This window comes from Nanorana parkeri, unplaced genomic scaffold (genome assembly GCF_000935625.1).
Source record: "Nanorana parkeri isolate BGI_ZX_2015 unplaced genomic scaffold, ASM93562v1 scaffold1267, whole genome shotgun sequence".
NCBI classification, from domain to species: domain Eukaryota; kingdom Metazoa; phylum Chordata; class Amphibia; order Anura; family Dicroglossidae; genus Nanorana; species Nanorana parkeri.
The window spans coordinates 64,869-86,532 of NW_017307535.1; the positions used below are offsets into that span (position 1 = coordinate 64,869).

The 21,664-nt window shown below is 47.1% G+C and overlaps 1 protein-coding gene across 1 annotated transcript in view; it reads left to right on the plus strand.

The window, feature by feature from the left end:
• Window positions 1–1,044: 1,044 nt before the first annotated feature.
• LRRC72 (leucine rich repeat containing 72) overlaps window positions 1,045–21,664 on the plus strand; it is a 25,363-nt gene continuing 4,743 nt past the window's right edge. Inside the window, exons 1-9 of the mRNA XM_018568955.1 lie at window positions 1,045–1,118; window positions 2,075–2,144; window positions 2,731–2,812; window positions 7,139–7,252; window positions 9,787–9,876; window positions 13,180–13,350; window positions 14,006–14,036; window positions 17,031–17,192; window positions 18,096–18,175. Coding sequence (XP_018424457.1) covers window positions 1,045–1,118; window positions 2,075–2,144; window positions 2,731–2,812; window positions 7,139–7,252; window positions 9,787–9,876; window positions 13,180–13,350; window positions 14,006–14,036; window positions 17,031–17,192; window positions 18,096–18,175 — 874 coding nt within the window. The remainder of the gene's footprint in view (window positions 1,119–2,074; window positions 2,145–2,730; window positions 2,813–7,138; window positions 7,253–9,786; window positions 9,877–13,179; window positions 13,351–14,005; window positions 14,037–17,030; window positions 17,193–18,095; window positions 18,176–21,664) is intronic.

The window sequence follows — 21,664 nt, forward strand, 5'->3', positions numbered from 1 at the left end:
GGCTGACTGGAACCCAGAATGTACAGAGCTGTCCCAGGAACCCGGAATGTCCCTGGAGGGTTCCCCGAAATGTCCCTGAAGGTGTCTCTGAAACATGCCTGGAAATGTTCCTGGAGGTGTCCCGGGGAAATGTTCCTGGAGGTGACCCGGGGGAATGTTTCTGGAGGTGTCTCGGGGAAATGTTCCTGGAGGTGTCCCGGGGGAATGTTTCTGGAGGTGTCCCGGGAGGAATGTTCCTGGAGGTGTCCCGGGGGGAATGTTCCTGGAGGTGTCCCGGGGAAATGTTCCTGGAGGTGTCCCGGGGGAATGTTCCTGGAGGTGTCCCGGGGAATGTTCCTGGAGGGGTCCCGGGGGAATGTTCCTGGAGGTGTCCCGGGCGAATGTTCCTGGAGGTGTCCCGGGTGAATGTTCCTGGAGGTGTCCCGGGGAATGTTCCTGGAGGGGGAATGTTCCTGGAGGTGTCCCGGGCGAATGTTCCTGGAAGTGTCCCCGGGGAATGTTCCTGGAAGTGCACCCGGGAATGTTCCTGGAGGTGTCTCTGATCCCCCCCCTTTCTCCCACGAACACTGCTCCTTTTTCATCTCTTTCATCAATGGATGAATCTCACACTGTGGCCATTGTATTATGACAGCGATGGGTTTGCCGCTATCAGAATACCCGACCAATGACTGCAGCTGATTTGCTGCAGTTACTGTCTGGCCGATAATTTTCTGTCCAGCTCCTTTAGTTTTCTGATTGAAGGATGTCAGGCGGAAGGCTGCCAACAGGGCCAAGAGCCGGGCGACATACGCTCAGTGTATGGTCAGCTTTATTCAATGTGTCGCTTGGCAGGTCCTCCTAGAATCACTGCCTGCTCCTTCAGAGATATTCAGACCTCTCAGCACACCATCTCTAACTCCCTTGGATTCCGTAGAGAGGTCCGATCTCCTCTGTGCCATTTTTTTGAGAAGAGTTCTTTTTCTTGGAATGTTTTAATATTGTATTACTTGTTTTAATAAAAATATGAAAATCTTATCCTCGTGTGATTGATCTGTGTTAGTGCAGATGATGGAGGAGCAGATCGAGAAGTGCGGCTACAAGACAGACTCCGATGTACACGAGCTCTACCTGGGCAGGAAGTAAGTAGAGATCCTTCTATTATTATCTGCGGTGTTTTATGGCCACATCCAGCCTGCTGTCCTCGGGGGTATGTCATGTGACCCAGATACAAGATACATGAGCTCATCAGAATAATATAGAAACAAAATTAAAGTAGATATGAAGAAAAATAATTCAAGTGACACTAAACTCCGGAGATAAATCTTAAAAATACATTGAAGAACCTTCACTATGAACAACAATGTATCTTATTTGTGTATCACTCGGCTGTAGATCCTCCAATCATCTCTGAATTGGTGCTGACCCCGTCCTTCCTTCTGGAGGGGGGCTACTTTTGCTCCCCATGGTCTCTGTGTGTGTTGTAAAGTAGTTACCGCTCCAAGATCGCTCCTGGAATGGACTACAATCCCAATACAAATGAGTAAACTGAACGTGAGATTATAGTCCACCACAGGAGCGAGCTTGGAGCATGTGAACTCTTCCCCTTTGGCAGTGCTTGGACCTAGCGGCCAATTACTAGCTTTGTCACATGACCAAGGGAGTGACATTACAGCTCACACTGCTGATTTTAGGGCCACCTGCAACAGGTAAGTCAAAATCTGGATACAGCCAGCTCCTATACTGGTCAGCACCATCTAGGGGTGCTAGTACCAGCTGAATAGCATCCACCCGGGTGGAACTGTTATAAATGAAATGTCACATCAGGACTGGTGGCAGAGGGATTCATTTTATTCTGTATGTGTTTATTTGGTGATAATTAACTCTCTCTCTCTTTGCTCCAATCTCTTTCTCATTGCCCCAATCTCTCTCTTTCTCATTGCCCCAATCTCTCTCTTTCTCTCTCTCTCCCCCCCTCCAATCTCTCTCTCCCCTCCCCCTCCAATCTCTCTCTCTCTCTCATTGCCCCAATCTCTCTCTCTCCATTTAATTAATTAATACATCAATATATTTCTCTGATTCTTTCATCTCTCCGTAGAGGGCTGCGCGAAGTCACGGATTTGTCAAGGTTTCGCATGTTAAAATATTTGTGGCTCAACCATAACAAGGTACAGAAAATGTAAAAAATACAAAGCACTCGGGATTTAAAAAAAAGCCTCCGCTCCAGGCAAAGGGTTTTAGATTGTTATGTATAGTGTAGGGAAGTGTTATGGCCAATGTCAGGTTTTTTTATTGGACATATATAGAAAGTCTAATGAGAGCGCCAGACCAAGGAACCAAGAGTCCAAATATTCCTTAATAAGAAAGTGCTCAGCAAGCATGCTGCTGCTATCTCATCCCTGGGCACCTTTCACAGTTCATTCTTATAATAATTTTTTCTGGTGCCAGTTTTTGAGTCCTCCTGACCTCCTGATGCAAAATTCGAGCCTTAGCCTTTAACTCCCGAAATGCGTTTACCATATGTCTTCCCTTATGTCATCAGTAATATTAAAGCGTTTTTGACTCTCAGGTCCTTGGTGCTCTCATTAGACTATACCTACATTTCAAATTCAGGGTCCCCTAGCTAAGGGGTACGCTGGTTGTGCTGAGAGAAGCCTCACCCCGTACATGTTTAGGTTTTTATTGGTGTCTATGTCTCTATTAGGGAGACGCTCGCTCACTATCATTCAGCATTGTTTATTTCATGTGTTCCAGATATCCAGGGTGAACTTTTTAACCACTAATTTCCGTCTGTCTGAGTTGTATCTCGACCACAATGAACTCTGCGATATAAAAGGTAAAAACTGAACAATCTGCTTTCTTTATGTGAAAAATAATCTGCGCTCCTGGATCTAACTAGAATAAATAAAATAAAACCTAAAGCAGCTAAGAAGTGAAAGGAGAAGATCTTAAAATGAACTGTCACCTCCGACATTGGTGACAGTGGACGCAATAGAAACCGCCGACATTGGTGACAGTGGACGCAATAGAAACCTCCGACATTGGTGACAGTGGACGCAATAGAAACCTCCAATATTGGTGACAGTGGGCGCAATAGAAACCGCCGACATTGGTGACAGTGGGCGCAATAGAAACCGCCGACATTGGTGACAGTGGACGCAATAGAAACCGCTGACATTGGTGACAGTGGACGCAATAGAAACCTCCAATATTGGTGACAGTGGGCGCAATAGAAACCGCCGACATTGGTGACAGTGGGCGCAATAGAAACCGCCGACATTGGTGACAGTGGACGCAATAGAATCCTCCAACATTGGTGACAGTGGACGCAATAGAAACCGCCGACATTGGTGACAGTGGACGCAATAGAAACCGCCGACATTGGTGACAGTGGACGCAATGGAAACCTCTGACATTGGTGACAGTGGCAGTGCTGTTAACCCTTCCTTCTGCGCAGGTGCTCAGTAGCAGTGGTATGTAACCCCCCCCCCTCCCCAATTTTGTGATCCGTGGCAGTTTCATTTAACATCTGGCGGCAGTAAAATGTAACCCCCTCAAGCACTGATGGTCAGTGATTACACGATCCTGCCCAGCTCTCTCTCCCTAACAAGGCCAAGAATATACTTGTAATGTTGGGATGAGATCATTCAGCCTGAGAGTACAGTCAGTATTTCAGTACCAGGGGGTGAAACGCTGAGAGCGGTTCAGCGCTTGGCTCCCCACTGCCCCTCTGCAAAGTGCCCACAGGTGACAAACCCAGTACAAGGCACCATGGGCTGCACAGAAAGCCAATAGATAGCATATTGGGAACCAAAACACACACACAAGCTGCCGTGTTTACCTTCTCTGTAAGGAAGACGTTTACTGCCTGTGTGCCTTTGCATCATGTTATCTGAGTTTGGGCAGATCAGTCACCATACCTCTCCAATAACTAAAAACTTAAAGTCACCTTAATGTTGCACATTAATAATCAGATCGCTCACTGACATGCCTAAGGGCTCTCATCGACAGACTTTGGGCTTGTGTTGATTGCATCAGCTTGAGAATGCTTCTAATGCTTTAGAATTCATTAACAGGGGCATTTGACCTGCAGTTGAACAGTTGACCTCCTTCTAATCTGCAGTTGATCTCCTTCTAATCTGCAGCTGACCTCCTAATCTGCATTTCATCTGCGGTTGACCTCCTTCTAATCTGCAGCTGACCTCCTAATCTGCATTTCATCTGCGGTTGGCCTCCTTCTAATCTGCAGTTCACCTCCTTCTAATCTGTAGTTGGCCTCCTTCTAATCTGTAGTTGACCTCCTTCTAATCTGCAGTTGACCTTCTACTCTGCAGTTGATCTCCTTCTAATCTGCAGTTGATCTCCTTCTAATCTGCAGTTGATCTCCTTCTAATCTGTAGTTGATCTCCTTCTAATCTGTAGTTGACCTCCTTCTAATCTGCAGTTGACCTCCTTCTAATCTGCAGTTGACCTCCTTCTAATCTGCAGTTGACCTCCTTCTAATCTGCAGTTGACCTCCTTCTAATCTGCAGTTGACCTCCTTCTAATCTGCAGTTGACCTCCTTCTAATCTGCAGTTGACCTCCTTCTAATCTGCAGTTGACCTCCTTCTAATCTGCAGTTGACCTCCTTCTAATCTGCAGTTGACCTCCTTCTAATCTGCAGTTGACCTCCTTCTAATCTGCAGTTGACCTCCTTCTAATCTGCAGTTGACCTCCTTCTAATCTGCAGTTGACCTCCTTCTAATCTGCAGTTGACCTCCTTCTAATCTGCAGTTGACCTCCTTCTAATCTGCAGTTGACCTCCTTCTAATCTGCAGTTGACCTCCTTCTAATCTGCAGTTGACCTCCTTCTAATCTGCAGTTGACCTCCTTCTAATCTGCAGTTGACCTCCTTCTAATCTGCAGTTGACCTCCTTCTAATCTGCAGTTGACCTCCTTCTAATCTGCAGTTGACCTCCTTCTAATCTGCAGTTGACCTCCTTCTAATCTGCAGTTGACCTCCTTCTAATCTGCAGTTGACCTCCTTCTAATCTGCAGCTGACCTCCTTCTAATCTGCATTTCATCTGCAGTTGACCTCCTTCTAATCTGTAAAAAGCAAAACCAGCGCCAGATAGGAACCTTCTTCAGCCACAAATTGAATCGTGTGTTCCAGGCAGGCCGCCCCGCTACAGATGAGGGATTACACTGTGTGAAACATAAAAAAGAAACACCGGGTGCCTTTCCTGGTGCAAATAATCCTTTTATTTGTTTAGAAAGATTAAAAGTGATAAATGGTACTCGCAAAAAAGCCCAGCTCTGAGGAAGAGGAAACTCCACGAAAACGCGTTCAGCTGATTTTCTCTGACTGCTAGAAATCTGCATGTATCCTGAGATTTATGTCCAACACGCTTTTTATCCACCTCTTTTGTGAGTACCATTTATCACTTTTAATCTTTCTAAACAAATAAAAGGATTATTTGCACCAGGAAAGGCGCCTGGTGTTTCTTTTTTATCCTTCTAATCTACCGTTGACCTTCTTCTGATCTGCATCTGATTTGCAGTTGACCTCCTTATCTGCATTTGATCTGCAGCTGACCTCCTTCTGATCAGCAATTGACCCCCTTTAATCTACTTTTGATCTGCAGTTGGCCTCCTTCTGATCTACATTTAATCTGCATTTGGCCTCCATCTGATCTGCAGTTGACCTCCTTCTGATCTGCATTTGATCTGCAGTTGGCCTCCTTCTGATCTGCAGTTGGCCTCCTTCTGATCTGCAGTTGACATCCTTCTGATCTGCATTTAATCTGCATTTGGCCTCCTTCGGATCTGCAGTTGGCCTCCCTCTGATCTGCATTTGGCCTTCTTCTGATCTGCAATTAATCTGCAGTTGGCCTCCTTCTGATCTGCAGTTGGCCTCCTTCTGATCTGCAGTTGACATCCTTCTGATCTGCATTTAATCTGCATTTGGCCTCCTTCTGATCTGCATTTAATCTGCATTTGGCCTCCTTCTGATCTGCATTTAATCTGCATTTGGCCTTCTTCTGATCTGCATTTAATCTGCATTTGGACTTCTTCTGATCTGCAATTAATCTGCAGTTGGCCTCCTTCTGATCTGCAGTTGGCCTCCTTTTGATCTGCATTTGATCTGCAGCTGGCCTCCTTCTGATCTGCATTTGACCTGCTTCAAGTGGGTTTTGCATTCCAGTAGACCTGTATGGGAATGCAGAACCTGCCTGAAATGAACAAAAGCCAACACAGGTCCTAATGCTGACCATACACATTCATATCTGTACATTGACTTTGTTTCCTCATGGCTGACATATCACTCTGTAATAAATCACTGCAAAAGTGCCTTCTATTAGTTTGGCTACAGGAGACAGAAGTGACATCTTTCGCTGTGATATAATTCTCGTCTCACTTCCACTGTTCTTCTGTGTCTCTTGCTTTCCCTTTGATCCCTTTGTTGTCATGGGCTTAGATGGATCTGTACAAGGCAGGGCATTGAGCATATGTCCCGAATCTCTTTAGATGTGTGAAGGCTATTTCTGAAGACGTGATCTAACTCTGTTCTGTAGAGGACAGACCCAATTTCACACAGGGAAGCATTTTTAGAGTAATAAAAAGAAAGGTCCAGCTGCTTCTATAAGATCATGTAGAAATTCTGTACTAAAATAGAGCAAAGCAAACAGCAGGGTAAAAGGGGGTTCACCGTGTTAACTCAAAGAGGTCCCGATCTGTGTGACCCGTCTTTTCATGAAAGTGACAACAGCAGCTCAGGGCGCGTTCAGGGATTGGAGTAATAAAGTTGCACTCTCTTTGAATGATGGAAATCAGAGGCTGAACCTCAGAACATGAACAAACTTTGTAGATAATAGAAAGTATTTGAAGTTAAAACCTTTATTAACCAACTCTGCAAAGGAACATGTGGGGCCTTCATTACCTTGTCCACCTGCTGCATGTCACATATCAGTGTTTCCAGTAATAGAGCATTATGGGAAGGAAAGCAGACGCAGCACACATGTCACCATTGCAGCTATGTCCTCCTGCAGCCTATGTTGGCCTCATTCTACTGCCCCTCCTCCGCATGTGCTCCATGTATACATTTCCTGCCATCACTTCCTTGGCCACCAGCACACTCTGCTCATTCCGATGTGTGATTTCTCCCTTTCATTTATTTCCAGGTTCTCTGAAGCATTTAACTTCGTTACACACACTGATGCTGAATGATAACCACCTGACCAAGCTGCAGGCCGCCGTACAAGAGCTGAAACGGATGACCAACCTCCGAGTCCTAAGTAATCACGGAACGCATTAACCTGCCAGCTCATTCTCACAATAAAGGCCGATCATGTTGACAAGTAGCTACGCACCATCACCCTGCAGACTTCCTTCATGTACCGGACCTGTGACAGCTTTAAAGTGACATTAAACCCTCAGATTCTTTTACATAAACCAATACTGTAATGTGCGCCTTACTGTAATCCGTGGTAGTTTCCCTTCTCTTTGCTGCTCTTCCTTTTAAATCCATATCTCTTCTCGTGCTGGGGGAGAACTTCCCTTTGCAGCTGAGTGCCTCTTCCTGTAGTGCTGGCTCAGGTTGTGAACCTACACACAGACACCATGTATCCATTCCAGAGACAAGGCAGTCTGCTGCAAAACAGAAGTTCTGCCCAGCATGAGAACAGATACAGATTTAAAAGGAAGAGCAGCAAAGAGAAGGGAAACTACCATGGATTACAGTAAGGCGCACATTACAGTATTGTTTTATGTTAAAAAATCTGAGGGTTTAATGTCACTTTAAGTCACTACCTGATAGAAATACCTGTGAGAGAAGTATCAGATGGAAGCTGCCTTAGTTTTGGGGTAGTGAAACCACATGTGGTGAAACTGTACAGACTCAGGATCCCTGCTCTAGACCAATCGTACAGCTTGGTATTAAAAAAAAAATGGCAGCTTCCAGTGGATACTTCTCACCAGGTAATTTGGCTGTGTCAGGTTGTGATTGCAAAACTAACATTAGCGAAACACCTATCAGCATAGGATATATGCGTTACCATTTTCTCTTTATACGCCATATCACCCAAAATTTGGGGATATCTTACCATCAGACACACCTATATGACCTAAATGTATGACCATACCCTTCTAAATGATGGAGTTCAGGTGTTTGCAGTGAAGGTTCTGGTAATACTACATCATACAAAGACAATTGTTCTCTTCCAACCTTGTGGTCATAGTTTGGTGACGGCCCTTTTGTGTCCCCCCATGACTGACCCCTGTGTAGAAAGCCAGCTCCATAAAGACATGGCTTGATGAGCTTGGTGTGGAGGAACGTCCGTGTCCTACAGAGCCCCGACCTCAACCCTACCAAACACCTTTGGGATGAATTGGAACGCCATTTGTGAGCCGGGTCTTCTCATCCAATGTCAGTACCTGACCTCAGAAATGATCTTGGGGCTGAATGGGGACAAATTCCCACAGGCTCTCTCCAAAATCTTATAGTAATCCTTCCCAGAAGAGTGGAGGCTGTTCTAGCTACACAATGAGGCCAACTGAAGCGGATCCCGACAATTATGTCTGGATCCGCCCAGCTGCGTGACTGACAGCCAGCTCTGCCTATCTAGAGGCAGAGCCAGCTGTACCCGCCCCCTCCCCCGTCCGTTCCGCCAGTCAGCACTGGAGGATTGGAGGGGGGAATCCAGTCCCTCCCCTGTCAGGGCAGAGAGCCGTGACAGGATCGAGAGGTGAGCGAACGCCGGTATGTGTTCGCTCACCTCCCGATCTACTGAGCCGACCTGTGACAGTCTCATTGTCACAGGTCGGCTAGAACTATGAGGAGGAGTGAAAAGCACTCACCTCATAGATCTCCTTTAAGCAAGTGGAATAAGAAATTAGAATTTGAAGAATCTAAATCTCCACACTTAAGTTGTTATAATAGTGTAACTTGACCTCTTGGGGATCGATGTGCATGCTGCTACTTTGTTGCATTCTCTCCCTGTCAGTGCGGAAGTGTCGGCTCATTGTCAGAATAGCTGCCATTGCTGAGCTCAGTGGTGGTACAGGACACTCTCTCTGGTCTGCTATAGGAGGGTTAAACTGCCAATGAACAAAGCCATTTGGAATCCTTAAAATCTTTGACTTTTTTTGGTGTATCTTTCATCAGCACTCGGCTCATGTAGCAGACGCTCAGTCTGATACTTCTGCTCTAACTGGCAGAGAATACAAGTAAATAATAAAATATCCTGAGAGATAAGACCTGTGCTATGAAGATTCAGATTATTATAAGGCCCATTGGTGACTAGTTCTCTTTAAATGTTGTGGCTAGATGGCTAGGTATGCATTTTACCACAGGCTTAAAAGCAGCAAAGGTACCAAATTCTCTCTATCTAGAGGCAGAGCCAGCTGTACCCACCCCCTCCCCCGTCCGTTCCGCCAGTCAGCGCTGGCGGATCGGAGCAGGGAGGGGGGAATCCAGCCCCTCCCCTGTCACGGCAGAGAGCCGTGACAAGATCGAGAAGTGAGCGAGCGCCGCTACGTGTTCGCTCACTTCTCGATCTACTGAGCCGACCTGTGACAGTCTCATTGTCACAGGTCGGCTAGAACTATGAGGTGAGTGAAAAGCACTCGCCTCATAGTTCTCCTTTAATGACTCGCTGCCCGGCTTCCTGATACCGGAAGTTCCAGCATCGGATCATTTGGGCGCGTATAATTACCCGCCCAAATACTCTGTATCAGCGCCAATACCTATACTCGTATCGGTGCGTCCCTACTTTGATATCTTCTTGGAGTTCAGCGTTAATCACGTTCCCCTTTTTTGTTCCCTCCGCAGATCTATTTCACAACCCTCTGGAACAAGACACGGGCTATCGAGCTTATGTAGTCCAGCACCTTCCCTCGCTGGAGCTCCTCGATCGGGAACGTAAGCGCGGCCACGACGCCTGCATTTAATCCCACCGTTAAATGAAAGTTTGTTTTCTCTGGATGTAAATACGCCACCCACAGAACAAATCCCACATGCCTCCTAAACCGAAACAGATTTTTTTCCTGTCCGCCGCTCACATTTTTTGGCCGCGCTGTCATTTTCTGAAGTCCGTGACAAAGTCCAGTCCCAAATTGACTCGGATTTGCAGAAATGAGACGGCTGAAAATCTGTTGAGCCCCCCGGAGCTGCTTTGTGTTGTTTAATCCGCCGTGGCAGGGAATTTACATCTGTCTGTCGGCGTTAAGCGAGTGCAGGCTCTCGGCCCGACGCGCGGGAACACTCGGGGGCCCTGCGTTATAACGCAGGAGGGAAAACTGTTATTTTTGTACAGCGACGCAGGAAATAAAGTAGCTGAAAATGCGATTTCTGAAAAGAGGTGAAGCTGCTCACACGCATCCTCATGCAGAGATTGGAAGATTACCCCCAGACATTAAACAAGAACTCCGGGCACAATTTTGATTAACTACGGATGCACCGATACTAGTATTGGTATCGGTGCCAATGCCAAGTATTTGGGCGAGTACTCGTACTCGCCCAAATGCTCCAATGCCTAGCCCGATACTTCCGGTATCAGGAAGCCGGCTCCATGCTGCCTCATCACTTGTGACGAAGGAGCATGGAGCCCGGGCAGCGTGTAATGACTCGCTGTCTGGCTTCCTGATTGGTCGGGAAGCTGGCCAATCAGGAAGCCGGGCGCTGTGTAATGACGCGGCACCTGGCTTTCTGATTGGCCGGGAATCCGGCTTAATGTGCTCCCTCGTCACCTCATGACGAGGGAGCATGGAGCGGGCTTTCCCGGCCATTCAGGAAGCCGGTCGCCCCGTCATTACACGGCACCCGGCTCCCTTATTGGCCAGCAAGCCGGCTCCATGCTTTCTCATCACCTAGTGACGGGAAGCATGGGGACGGCTTCCCTGCTAAGTAGGAAGCCGGGTGCTGAGTCTTTACACGCCGCCTTGCATCATTAATAGGACTTCCGGTATCGGTATTCGGTATCGGCGAGTACTGGGAAAAAAAATCTTGGTACTCTATACCGAAAAACCAGTATCGGTGCATCGCTATGAAAAACCCTTGCAGTGGGTCTACCAATGCTCATATTCGTCTAGGGAGGAAGGTAAAAAAAAGTTATACTCACCCGATCCTCCAAGCCGGTTTGCTCTTTGATTGTTCCCCGGGGCCTCTCTCCCCCTCTGCGGCAGCGGTCTAAAGTTCCTGGGGGGAATTTATCAAAACTGGAGCAAACAGAATCTGGAGCAGTTGCCCATGGCAACCAATCAGCATCTCTCGTCAGTTTGCTCAGGTAAGATTTGAAAGTGAGAGAGAGAAGCTGATTGGCTGCAGTGCATATCTGCTCCAGATTCTGCCTGCTCCAGTTTTGATAAACCCCCCTCCCCGAGTCTTCACGTTCTATACACATTGTATAGGGCATGAGGACGCCGAGGGACATACTATGGCTGCAGCGTAAGAGAGAAGGCTGTGACGGCCGGCTTGGAGGATCGGGTGAGTATAACTTTGTTGTTTTCCTCCCTAGACTAAAACGGGCACTTAACCCTTACAGGGCAGGGGTAGCTCCACTACAAGGGTTAAGAAAAACCTTGCCGGAGTTTTCCTTTAAGATACTGATATGATATTTCTAACCACACTTTGGAGTTAGTATTAGCAAAACCAAACATTTGGCAGCATTTCATGCACTGAGAAAAATGTGTTTTTATCTTAAAGGATAACTATGAGGGGCGTGCTTTTCAGTCACCTCATAGTTCTAGCCGACCTGTGACAATGAGACTGTCACAGGTCAGCTCAGTAGATCGGGAGGTGAGCGAACACATACCGGCGTTCGCTCACCTCTCGATCCTGTCACGGCTCTCTGCTGTGACAGGGGAGGGGCTGGATTCCCCCCTCCCCGCTCCGATCCGCCAGCGCTGACTGGCGGAACGGACGGGGGAGGGGGACGGGTACAGCTGGCTCTGCCTCCTAGATAGGCAGAGCCAGCTGTCAGTCACGCAGCTGGGCGGATCCCGGCACAATTGTCGGGATCCGATTCAGCTGCGGCATCTCAGTATACTGCGAGCTACAGCTCACGGTATACTGAGCTTAGGGTGACGGGAGGACGCTAGTTTGTGTCCTCCCGTTACCCTAAGGAGAACTATGGGGAAAAGACTTAACCCCATAGTTCTCCTTTTTAAAGGAGAAGTATTGGGAGGGTGAAATACCGTGTTTCCCCCGAAAATAAGACACTGTCTTTATTTTTCACTGTCTTATTTTTTTTGGCTAAAAAAAACACACTAGGTCTTATCTTCGGGGTAGGTCTTATTTTTTTTTTTTTAAATGTACAACAATCCACACTTATTCATGTAGAAAAATATGGTGATCGGGGCAATCAGGGGTGCCGTACCTTTCCATGAGCAATTTGGTAACCAGTCGCTGGCCAGAATGAGCGAAGCGCACTTTCACTATGGATTCCTCACAGGCGGAGTGCATTTGGTATCACTCCGCCTGTGACAGGAGCCGGCGCTATAGAGGAGGCATCGGCTTATGCGGCTCTGCTCCCTCCGCTGCCGCCTCGCTTCCTCTAGCGCTGGCTTAGTTGGCACATCTCATTCTCTCCTGCAGCTCTTCAAGTTCCCCCTTATGCCACCACCGGCCCTGGGAATGGTCACAACTAGGTCTTATTTTCAGGGTAGGTCTTATTTTCGGGGAAACTATCCCCAGTGATTGGAGTTGGGGGAGGACACTGCAGCTGTCACACATTGGGTCTGTTTACCGAGAGCTGAGCATTCATGGAACTGCTGATCAGTCAGTCACTGTTCTCCGCAGGGATTCCCCCCGTCCCCTCTCTCTGTTCCTCCAGAGCTCATTGGAGGGACAGACAGGGGAGGGGGCGGGCACACCTGGCTCTGGATCTGCAGAGGCAGATCCAGCTGTCAATCAGGCAGCGGGGTGGCACACGATAGTATTGCTGAGATCCTTCCCGGCTGCAGCGTGGCTCTGCGCTGTCAGCACATGCTGAGCATTGGCCCATTATATGATAAGCTTGGGTCACAGGAGAACATTAGTAAATCTACGCCTATGACCCATAAGAGAGGTAAAGCCTTTTCTGGACCCTTATCTCCTTTCCTCTCCATTGACATCAGCCTGCAAGTTTCCACAACATTGTGCAGTGACAAATGTCACATTATCTACAAATGACCATGACGTCAGAAAATTGTCACCACTAATTGTATGAAACGTGTCTTTTTGTAGAAGTCAGACAGAAGGAGAGAGAAGAGGCCTTCAAGCTCTTTAACCCAGAGAGAACTGCCGTGCTCCAGTCTTTGGGGTTCGGGAGAAGGACTGACTCCGCTCTTGGTGGTAGACCCGCCATGCAAGGTTCAGCGTCTTCCTGTAGATCGATGGAGCGTTCAGGTGAACCGGGTGAGATAGCGTTCGGTTTCCATGTCCGCTAGGCATTCCTCTAAACCAGTGGTTCTCAACCTGTGTAACCTCGGGACCCACATTTGTCCTCGGTCATTAAGTCGCGACCCAAGTTGCACTGCAATGTTCCATGTTGCGGTACTGCGCTTTCCGGTGCAGGCGATCGAATTGTGGGTGGGAGGTGCGTTTGGGTTGCCATTACGTAAACTGGAGTGGATCCTCAACCTGGGGTCCAGTGTGGGCTGCTGTGCTTTGATGGAGCTCCATCCATATGTGCATTGCTTGTAAAGCTCCCGTGCGCGCCCGTAGAGGTTCCTGGGAGCCAGAATGTGATGAGCTGTAAGCAATGCACGTATGGATGGAGCTCCCTCGCGGCCATAGCCCCAGACAACCCCACCTCACCTCAAGGTGACACTGGGCCCCGGGCATCATATTTTTGAATGGCTGCTCGGTGCGAGAACTGACTGTGCTTCTCTAGAGGGAGGCTGAGGATCGTCTCACCTAGAAAAGTGGAAGGCACGTGGCGACCCACTTTTGGGTCACGAGGCACCAGTTGAGAACCAAGGCTCTAAACGTTTTATAGTTTTAACACCCATTTTTTATATTTATTAACATGAAGTTTAAAGAAACTAGTAACCCTTTTATTTTATTGCAGGCAATTGTGATGTGACATGCGTCTCAGACAGGTAAGTGATAAGTGAAGCGATCTTTTTCTTCTGCGTTAGGTTATACGGAATGTGAAGCAGTTCTATATTATGTTATGTTTAGGACTAAACAATATATAGCAGTGGTTCTCAACCTGTGTAACCTCAGGACCCACATTTGTCTTTGGTCATTAGTCGCACTGCAATGGAACGCACGGCATTAGGGTACCGTGCGTTCCGGTGCCGATGTACGAACTGTGGGTGGGAGGTGCGTTTGGGGTACCATTCAAAAGAACGGCAACGCAGCACACCTCCCACACCAGAATGCACAGTAGGTGCGATTTTATAGTACAGTGCGTTAATCGCACTGTACTGGTGTGAACGGGCCTTCAAAAACACCGACATACATACACAACCACAGACACAATCTCACACACAGACAGACAGACACACAGACACTCTCTGACACACACACACTCCCAAAAACATTTTTTTTTGTAAGATCCACCCAGTCTCTTTACCTCACGAGAACTGGAGTGCATCCTCAGCCTGGGGTCCAGTGTGGGCTGCTGTGCTGTGATGGAGCTCCATCCATACGTGCATTGCTGGTACAGCTCCCTTGCGGGCCCTGTAGAGGTGGCGGGAGCCAGAATGTGACGTCACTCCGGTCCAGTAATAGCAAAAAGTTTCCCAGCACACTCACCAGCCAGCATGCAAAAAAATAAAAAACTTGTCTCACCGCTAAGGTTAAAAACAGAGGTTTAGATACACGTCTTCTGTGCCTTTAAGGGAGGTTGGGCTTCCTCCTGACAAACCTGCACCCAATTTGATCTTCTGCCCCATGTGCTCCAAGATGGAGACTCTGATAGTTTAGGCTGGGTTCACACCTAGGCGTATCGAATATGCGCGTTTCGTTTCGCGGTAAACAAAAACGCGCGTTTCCATGGGTTGTCCAGCTGTATCCCAATGGATACGTGCGACAAAAACGCCCCAAAGAAGCTCCTGTACTTCTTTGGGCGTAGGGCGTTTTGTAGCGCGTTCATACGGCCTGTAACACGCCCAGGTGTGAACCATACCCATAGGAAATAATGGGATTTCGGTGTTTGAGCGTTTTGCAGAGCGTAGGAATGCGCTACAAAACGCCCAGGTGTGAACCGGGCCTAAGAGTTAGGACCGCACTATAAGAGGTGCCTTGGCGCGGCTGTGCGGCTTTCACATTTTCTGCAGAAGACGTGTATCTAAACCTCTGTTTTTAACCTTAGCGGTGAGACAGGTTTTTTTGCATGCTGGCTGGTGAGTGTGCTGGGAAACTTTTTGCTATTACTGTTTAAAGCCCTTCCGTGTGCACCTTGCTGTAAAGCTGGTAACAAATTGATGAGTGCGTTTGCCATTTGCTTTGCGTCACTCTGGCTCAGGCACCTTCTACAGGACACGTGGGGAAGCTGGAAGCAATGCATTTATGGATGGAACTTCCTCGTGGCCATACCCCCAGCCCAGCCCACCTCAAGGTGACACTCGGCGCTGGGCAGCATATTTGAAATGGCTGCTCGGTGTGGGAACTGACATTGCTGCACTAGGAGGAGGCTGGGGAACCTCACACCTAGAAAAGGGGAAGGCACGCAGCGACCCACTGAACAAGGGGGCGCGACCCACTTTTGGGTCACAACCCACCAGTTGAGAACCAAGAATATAAACTATTTAGTCCGGGTAGGTATAAAACATTCCATATGAATATTGTGCATTTTTTATGTATCCAGCAGATGGCGCTCTCAGCTTCTTTTCATATGTTTCCCTCCAGGCTCTCTGTAGCTCCTCTCCATCACTCTGAACACTCGTTGCAGCTACCTTGATTATTCCTTAGAGCAGGGGTGGGCAACTCCGGCCCTCCAGCTGTTGTGGAACTACAAGTCCCGTGAACTGTCAGTTCTCACACCGAGCAGCCATTTAAAGACTCTGACAGCCACAGGCATGACTTCCAGAGGTAGAGGGATTATGGGATTTGTAGTTAAAGGACAGCTGGTGTTGCCCACCCCTGCTTTAGTATGACTTGGGAGCAAATTCCCTTCAAGATGATTGGTAGTTGGTGAGATTCATGATGTGTCTTTGCCTGGGAAGATGCTATAGAATTATTATGGCTGATCCATGATGCGCCTCCAAGGGGCCTGCCCCGCCTCCAGGGGCTGGCAGGAGGCGGGGTTAAAAACACTGCAAGTACAGAAAAATACCGGCTGATCTGTCAGAAATCAAGTGAGCTCCTAATTTCCTGTACTGAGCTGACAAGTCTGCCTCTGCAGCACTGAAATCTCAATCACTGTTGACATCCCTGCTCTCCCCTGCTGGACTACAGCACATCATGGTGATGAGGAAAGAAGGAGGTGTTCTAAAGTCCCAGGACACTTCCTGACCTAGGGTGACAACTCTGCTCCCCCAAAGATTCAGTACAGTAAATGAGTGTTGTTACCCTGCAATAGAAAGTGTGTTACTGGCTGGGGCAAAATAGAGGTGAAAACAAGCCTGAAAAAGAAACCTAATGCAGCCAACACATCTAAGGCCCCGTTCACATGTAGTGACGTATCGCGTGATTTCCGCCGCGATATCGCGCATTTTTGCCGTGCGATATCGCGAGAAGTCGCCGGCCAATGCTATACAATGGAGCTGTCTTAACTCCATGTCGGGCGTCGCTGTCGCAAGTCGCTTCTACCGGACCCTTTTTTCGGCGGATTTTGCTTTTTTTCTATGGAGCCCGACGGAGAAGGTCACTCTACCGCCGCTGGAACGTCGCCCCGAAAGTCGCGCTATCCCGGCCGCTGCAAAGGTATGTCGCTACATGTGAACGGGGTCTAAGAATTGGTGAGCTGCAATATATTACATTTTTTGTTTTTGGGTTTAGATACATTTTAGGTTTAGCTCATTCACTTCTATTGCCTTGTAGTCCTTCTCCCATCTCCTCATCCTCTCTGATAGATCCACTTTATTACATTTATAGCTACACAAGTTTATAATGCTTTGCATTACATTCTACTCTTTCTTTCTCAGAGAAGACGTCCTACCTTTTGAAGATCAAGCTTTATTGAGAGGATACAGAAGATCCGTCACGCAGTTTTCTCTTGTGGACTGGAGTAAAATGCCGGCTTCCTTCCAGAAACGCACTGCGGACCAACCCTGCCACCCGCCTCCCTTAATGACGGTGGAGTTTAGGTAGACGGGTGTATGAGCGGGCACTGCAAGGGGTGTTCACTCAGCTGTACCAAATCTTAATTCAATGCAGAACTCCAAGAAAGGAAAACATACACCCCGTGATCGTGTCACACAAGTGATCTTGCTGCTGCTGAGGACCGCTAAGGGCACATATGCATAGGGTTCACCTAACACTCATCTCTTCAGGGAAGCCGATCCCACCTCAACCTAATCACTGAACCATCACATTCTCAAACAATTCATCCCCACATAGCTCCCTCCTCATGTATCGCTGGCCCCTCCCCTTTTAGATTGTAAGCCCTCAGGGGCGGGGCGCTCTTTACCATCTTGTCTTGAATTGTGATTGTAATGTCTTCCTTATATTGTAAAGCGCTGCGCAAACTGTTGGCGCTATATAATAATAATAATAATATGGAGCTCTATGAGGGCAACAGCTAAATCGTCAGTGTGACATGGTCTTTATGAGTAACCTGTGCTTTGTCCATGCACCATTTTATTTTCTACAAAAAAGCAGCCGCCTTTAATGCGATACCCAGCAGATGGCGCTCCTCTTCTTTTTAAGTTGACAGCATCATTTAACCCACTTCCTGTAAGCCCAGGCTGTCATGGACCTGCCCCTTGTACACATCATCAGGCCGGTGTTCTATCAAAGTTTGTGACTAGGTTGGAATGTGTGACCGGCCTTTCTGGCTTTGGCCTAGTGCGGCGCGTGCGGCATCACATTCATTTACTCGTTACCTGGAATATTTTTATTTGTTTAAATAATCATTAAACGTACTGCTGCTAGAACTGCACGGCGCCCATTTCTATATTATTTACCTACAAGAACCTAAACAGCAGAAATCAGACTGAGAATTACAGGGTCAGTGTTGTGAACCAATTGAGCTTTATTGCATTGCCCAGGACTTGGTCCAACATGTTCCTTGCACTGGGAGATGTTAAGGCGGCTCCCGTCACAAGTGTACAGCCGGAGATCCAGCAGTGTAATAATGTTCTTTTATAGTCCGCTGTGCAGGGAGGAGACACAGGAAGCTGCTGCGGGAATCACTGTCATGTCACCCTGAGCTTCCACTCAAGTTGGGGGGAACCTTGGTTCCGGAAAGAGGGAATCTTCAACCATACATACACTGTATGGCCAAACGTAAGTTCAATTGACGTGTGCTGCTAACGAGCGGAGCACCGAAATGAAAATTGCAAAAACAAAACCGAAATTTAAAAAAATGTCTAACCAAAAATGTTTTTTTTTTCTAACTTTTTAAAATATATTTAATTTTTATAATTTTTTTTTTAAATATTCGTTTTTTTAAATAGTCCTCAATCTCTTTTTCTGTATCCCCAGTTATAAATGAACAGGAATCCTCTATACTGAGTGTTATTGTCCATTCATAACATGAGGACAGAGTATGTTTACTATAACCACAATCATGAATAAACAGGAAATGATGTAGATCACTTCCCATTCATTCATAGAGGATATAGTAAACATACTCTGTCCTCAATTATTTACAAACACTCAGTGATCACTGACTGCTTGTACCCACTCTCCTCTCTGACACGCTGTCACAGGAGGCTGGACGGGGCGGGAAGAGAGCTCAGCCTACTGTGACAGCAATGACCGCTGTCTCCGCCTCCACACCGCTCTTCTGATCTGTGACAGGAAGCTGAGCAGTGCAGGAGGAGAGACGCCAGCCGCTCACATCACTCTCCTCTTGCAACACTCGGTCCCCTGTGACAGCTGTCTCCGCCCACACCACCGCTGCTCTCCTCATCTGTGACAGGAAGCGGTGCAGGAGGAGAGACGCTGTGTTCATTCACAATCTGGAGATAGTAAATATTTACTATCAACCCAGTCATGAATGGACAGGAGGCTCTGTACTGAGCTGCTTCCTGTCCATTCATAAAGTGAGCAAATGGTAAATATATACAATGTCCCCATTCATAAATAAACAGGAAGTGATGTATAGCACTTCCTGTTCATTCATAACTGGGGACTAGTAAGCTTACTATGTCCTCCGTTATTTACAAGCATTCAGCAATTGGTACTGATTGCCGAGTGTGTGTGTGTGCTCCGCTCTCCATCCTGACTGCTCCGCCTGTCACAGGAGCCGAACACCACCCCGCTTCACATCCCAACAGCTGGATCGGCTCTATGTCGCTTCTGATATCCACTGCCTCTGCAGACACAGGCGGGGGAAAGTAGCGGGGATCAGAGGGGACACAGGCCGGCGCCCAGCAGGGAGAAGAGAAGTTAGGGATTGCATTTTTGCACTATTGGCATTTTGCCCACAGTACCATTTTCGGCTGACATTTCAGAGCAACCCTACTATGATGGTCAGGTGTCCACAATCCTGTGGCCATATAGTGTACTTATGGGGCCTGCTGATTCGTTTTATAGGTCATTGCCTGGCAGGGGCATCCTGAGGCCGAGTGTTACCTGGAGCAGATACCGGGTGACACCCCGCCATGGCGTCATCACGCATCCACGGTCATCTTTTTGATAGGGGCGTTCACCTGGTGGGATAAGGTATGCCGCCGGGTCCCCTCCTCTCTCTCCTGCAACTGTCGGGCTCTCGGTCCATGACTGAGTGCCCAACTTTTCAGAGGGGGTGACAACAAAATGACAGTCAGTCATTTTGGTGTCACCCCTCCAATGGCGTCACCCGGGTACACCCCCCTTGTGACGCCACTGTTGCCTGGTCCTACTGCCACTCATCTTTCTCTGCCATGGCAAAAGTACATCACACCCTGAACAAGCAGGCAACATGCCCCCCTCCCCCCCCCACGCAGAGGCCGGTCATTATTGAATTCAGAAAATATTTTATTTTAAAAATCGACAGTCAAAACAAGACAGAACACATTAAAAAAAAGTATGTCTGGAACCACGCCGTGCTCCACGCCTGACACACATCTGTACAGTCTAACCACAAATATCAGGTAACTGGGAGATAAACACATTCTACATTTACTACAGCCTGTCAACAAAGCCGACATCGGCTCCTGACATTTACTTTTGTTTATTATCTCTAATTGGAGCAATTTAAACCAGATTCTCCTCGGGATACGTCTACCTGGAGGGAACCGGGCGGAAAATATATTTGTACATTTTAAATCTGGATTTAATACGATGAAATATGGACGTTCTGAATGTTCACATGGAGTCGTGTTTTTATGACTGCTGGGATCACACCCAAGAATTGGTTTTTTTTTAAATTCATCGCTATATAGAATTTCAAATAAGTTGGAGTAATGCAATTTGCATGTATCCTTTCCAAGTACTTTAATGACAATTATTACATGGGGGTTGATTACATGGAGACATCCCTTCCCCTGCAGTTATTAGGTTTCCTGAGCAACAGCACCGCCTGCTGGTCAATCATAGTATTGCAGTACAGCAGTAAAATACATTGGTTCTTTATGGGAACAACTGTATTGTGATGGAAAATCTAGCTCCTAGCAAATACAATCATATATTGGATTATATTTGTTGTATCTCATCTACAAACACACGTTCAATCGCAAAAACTGCTGCAGTCGTTGAATTAGCTACGGTTCCAGCAGTGGAAACTCTACTTTATGAGCAGTTTCTGGTCATGCTGACTGGCCACTGCTGCAGTATACATATGAGCAGGATAACCATGGTTTGTCCTGCTGGTGCGAGCTGTCCCTGTCATGCACAGGCTCCAGCATTACCCCCAGTGCTAGGACAAGGTCCTAAGGCGCCAAAGTGTGCCCCCCTTCAGTGAACTAAATCAGCATATGTTGCAGGTCCTGTCCCCCTCCAGCTGAAGTGCCCAATATGGCCGCCTCTTCTGCCTACCCCTTGGCCCAGGACCCATAACCCCTTTTAGCAAGACTGAGCCTGTGGAAAGGGGGAGGAACAGGACTCGAGAGAAGCAGTTTCAGAGCTTGTGCACATAACAAAAGGGCCTATGACTGGAACCTCCATGGACCAGTGCACTGTAGTGAGTATGAAAGCTGCAGGTGACATCACAGTTGAAATTAAACTGTAAAAGTATTTTATTTTTTTTTTAGCATAAATTTTGCATGAAAACTTTTATTACTGTTCTAAAAGCAGAACTAAAAACTTGTAATTTAAAAAAAAACTGCTGGCCGGTATGTATGAGAGAAGGAGACTGCATGCCTGGTAGCTGTTTTTTTACTATTGTAGACTGACAGCAGTACATGCGCAGCTCAGTGTAAGATGGCGGGGTGTGTAGCCATCTTGTAAGATGGCGGAGTGGAAGCGAAAGTAAAGTCTGAAAACAAAAAATATCGTCCAGTAGGGAGAAGAGAAAGGGGTTAGTTTCAATTTTTTTTTACTATTTCTTAATTTTTTTATTCAATTATTTCTTCTTATTTTTTACATTTTTATTTAATTATTTTTTAATCAATGTATTTTTTCTTTTTTATAATTTACTTTATCTTATTGTTTATTTTTTATAATTATTTTTTTACTTTTTAATCACCTTTTT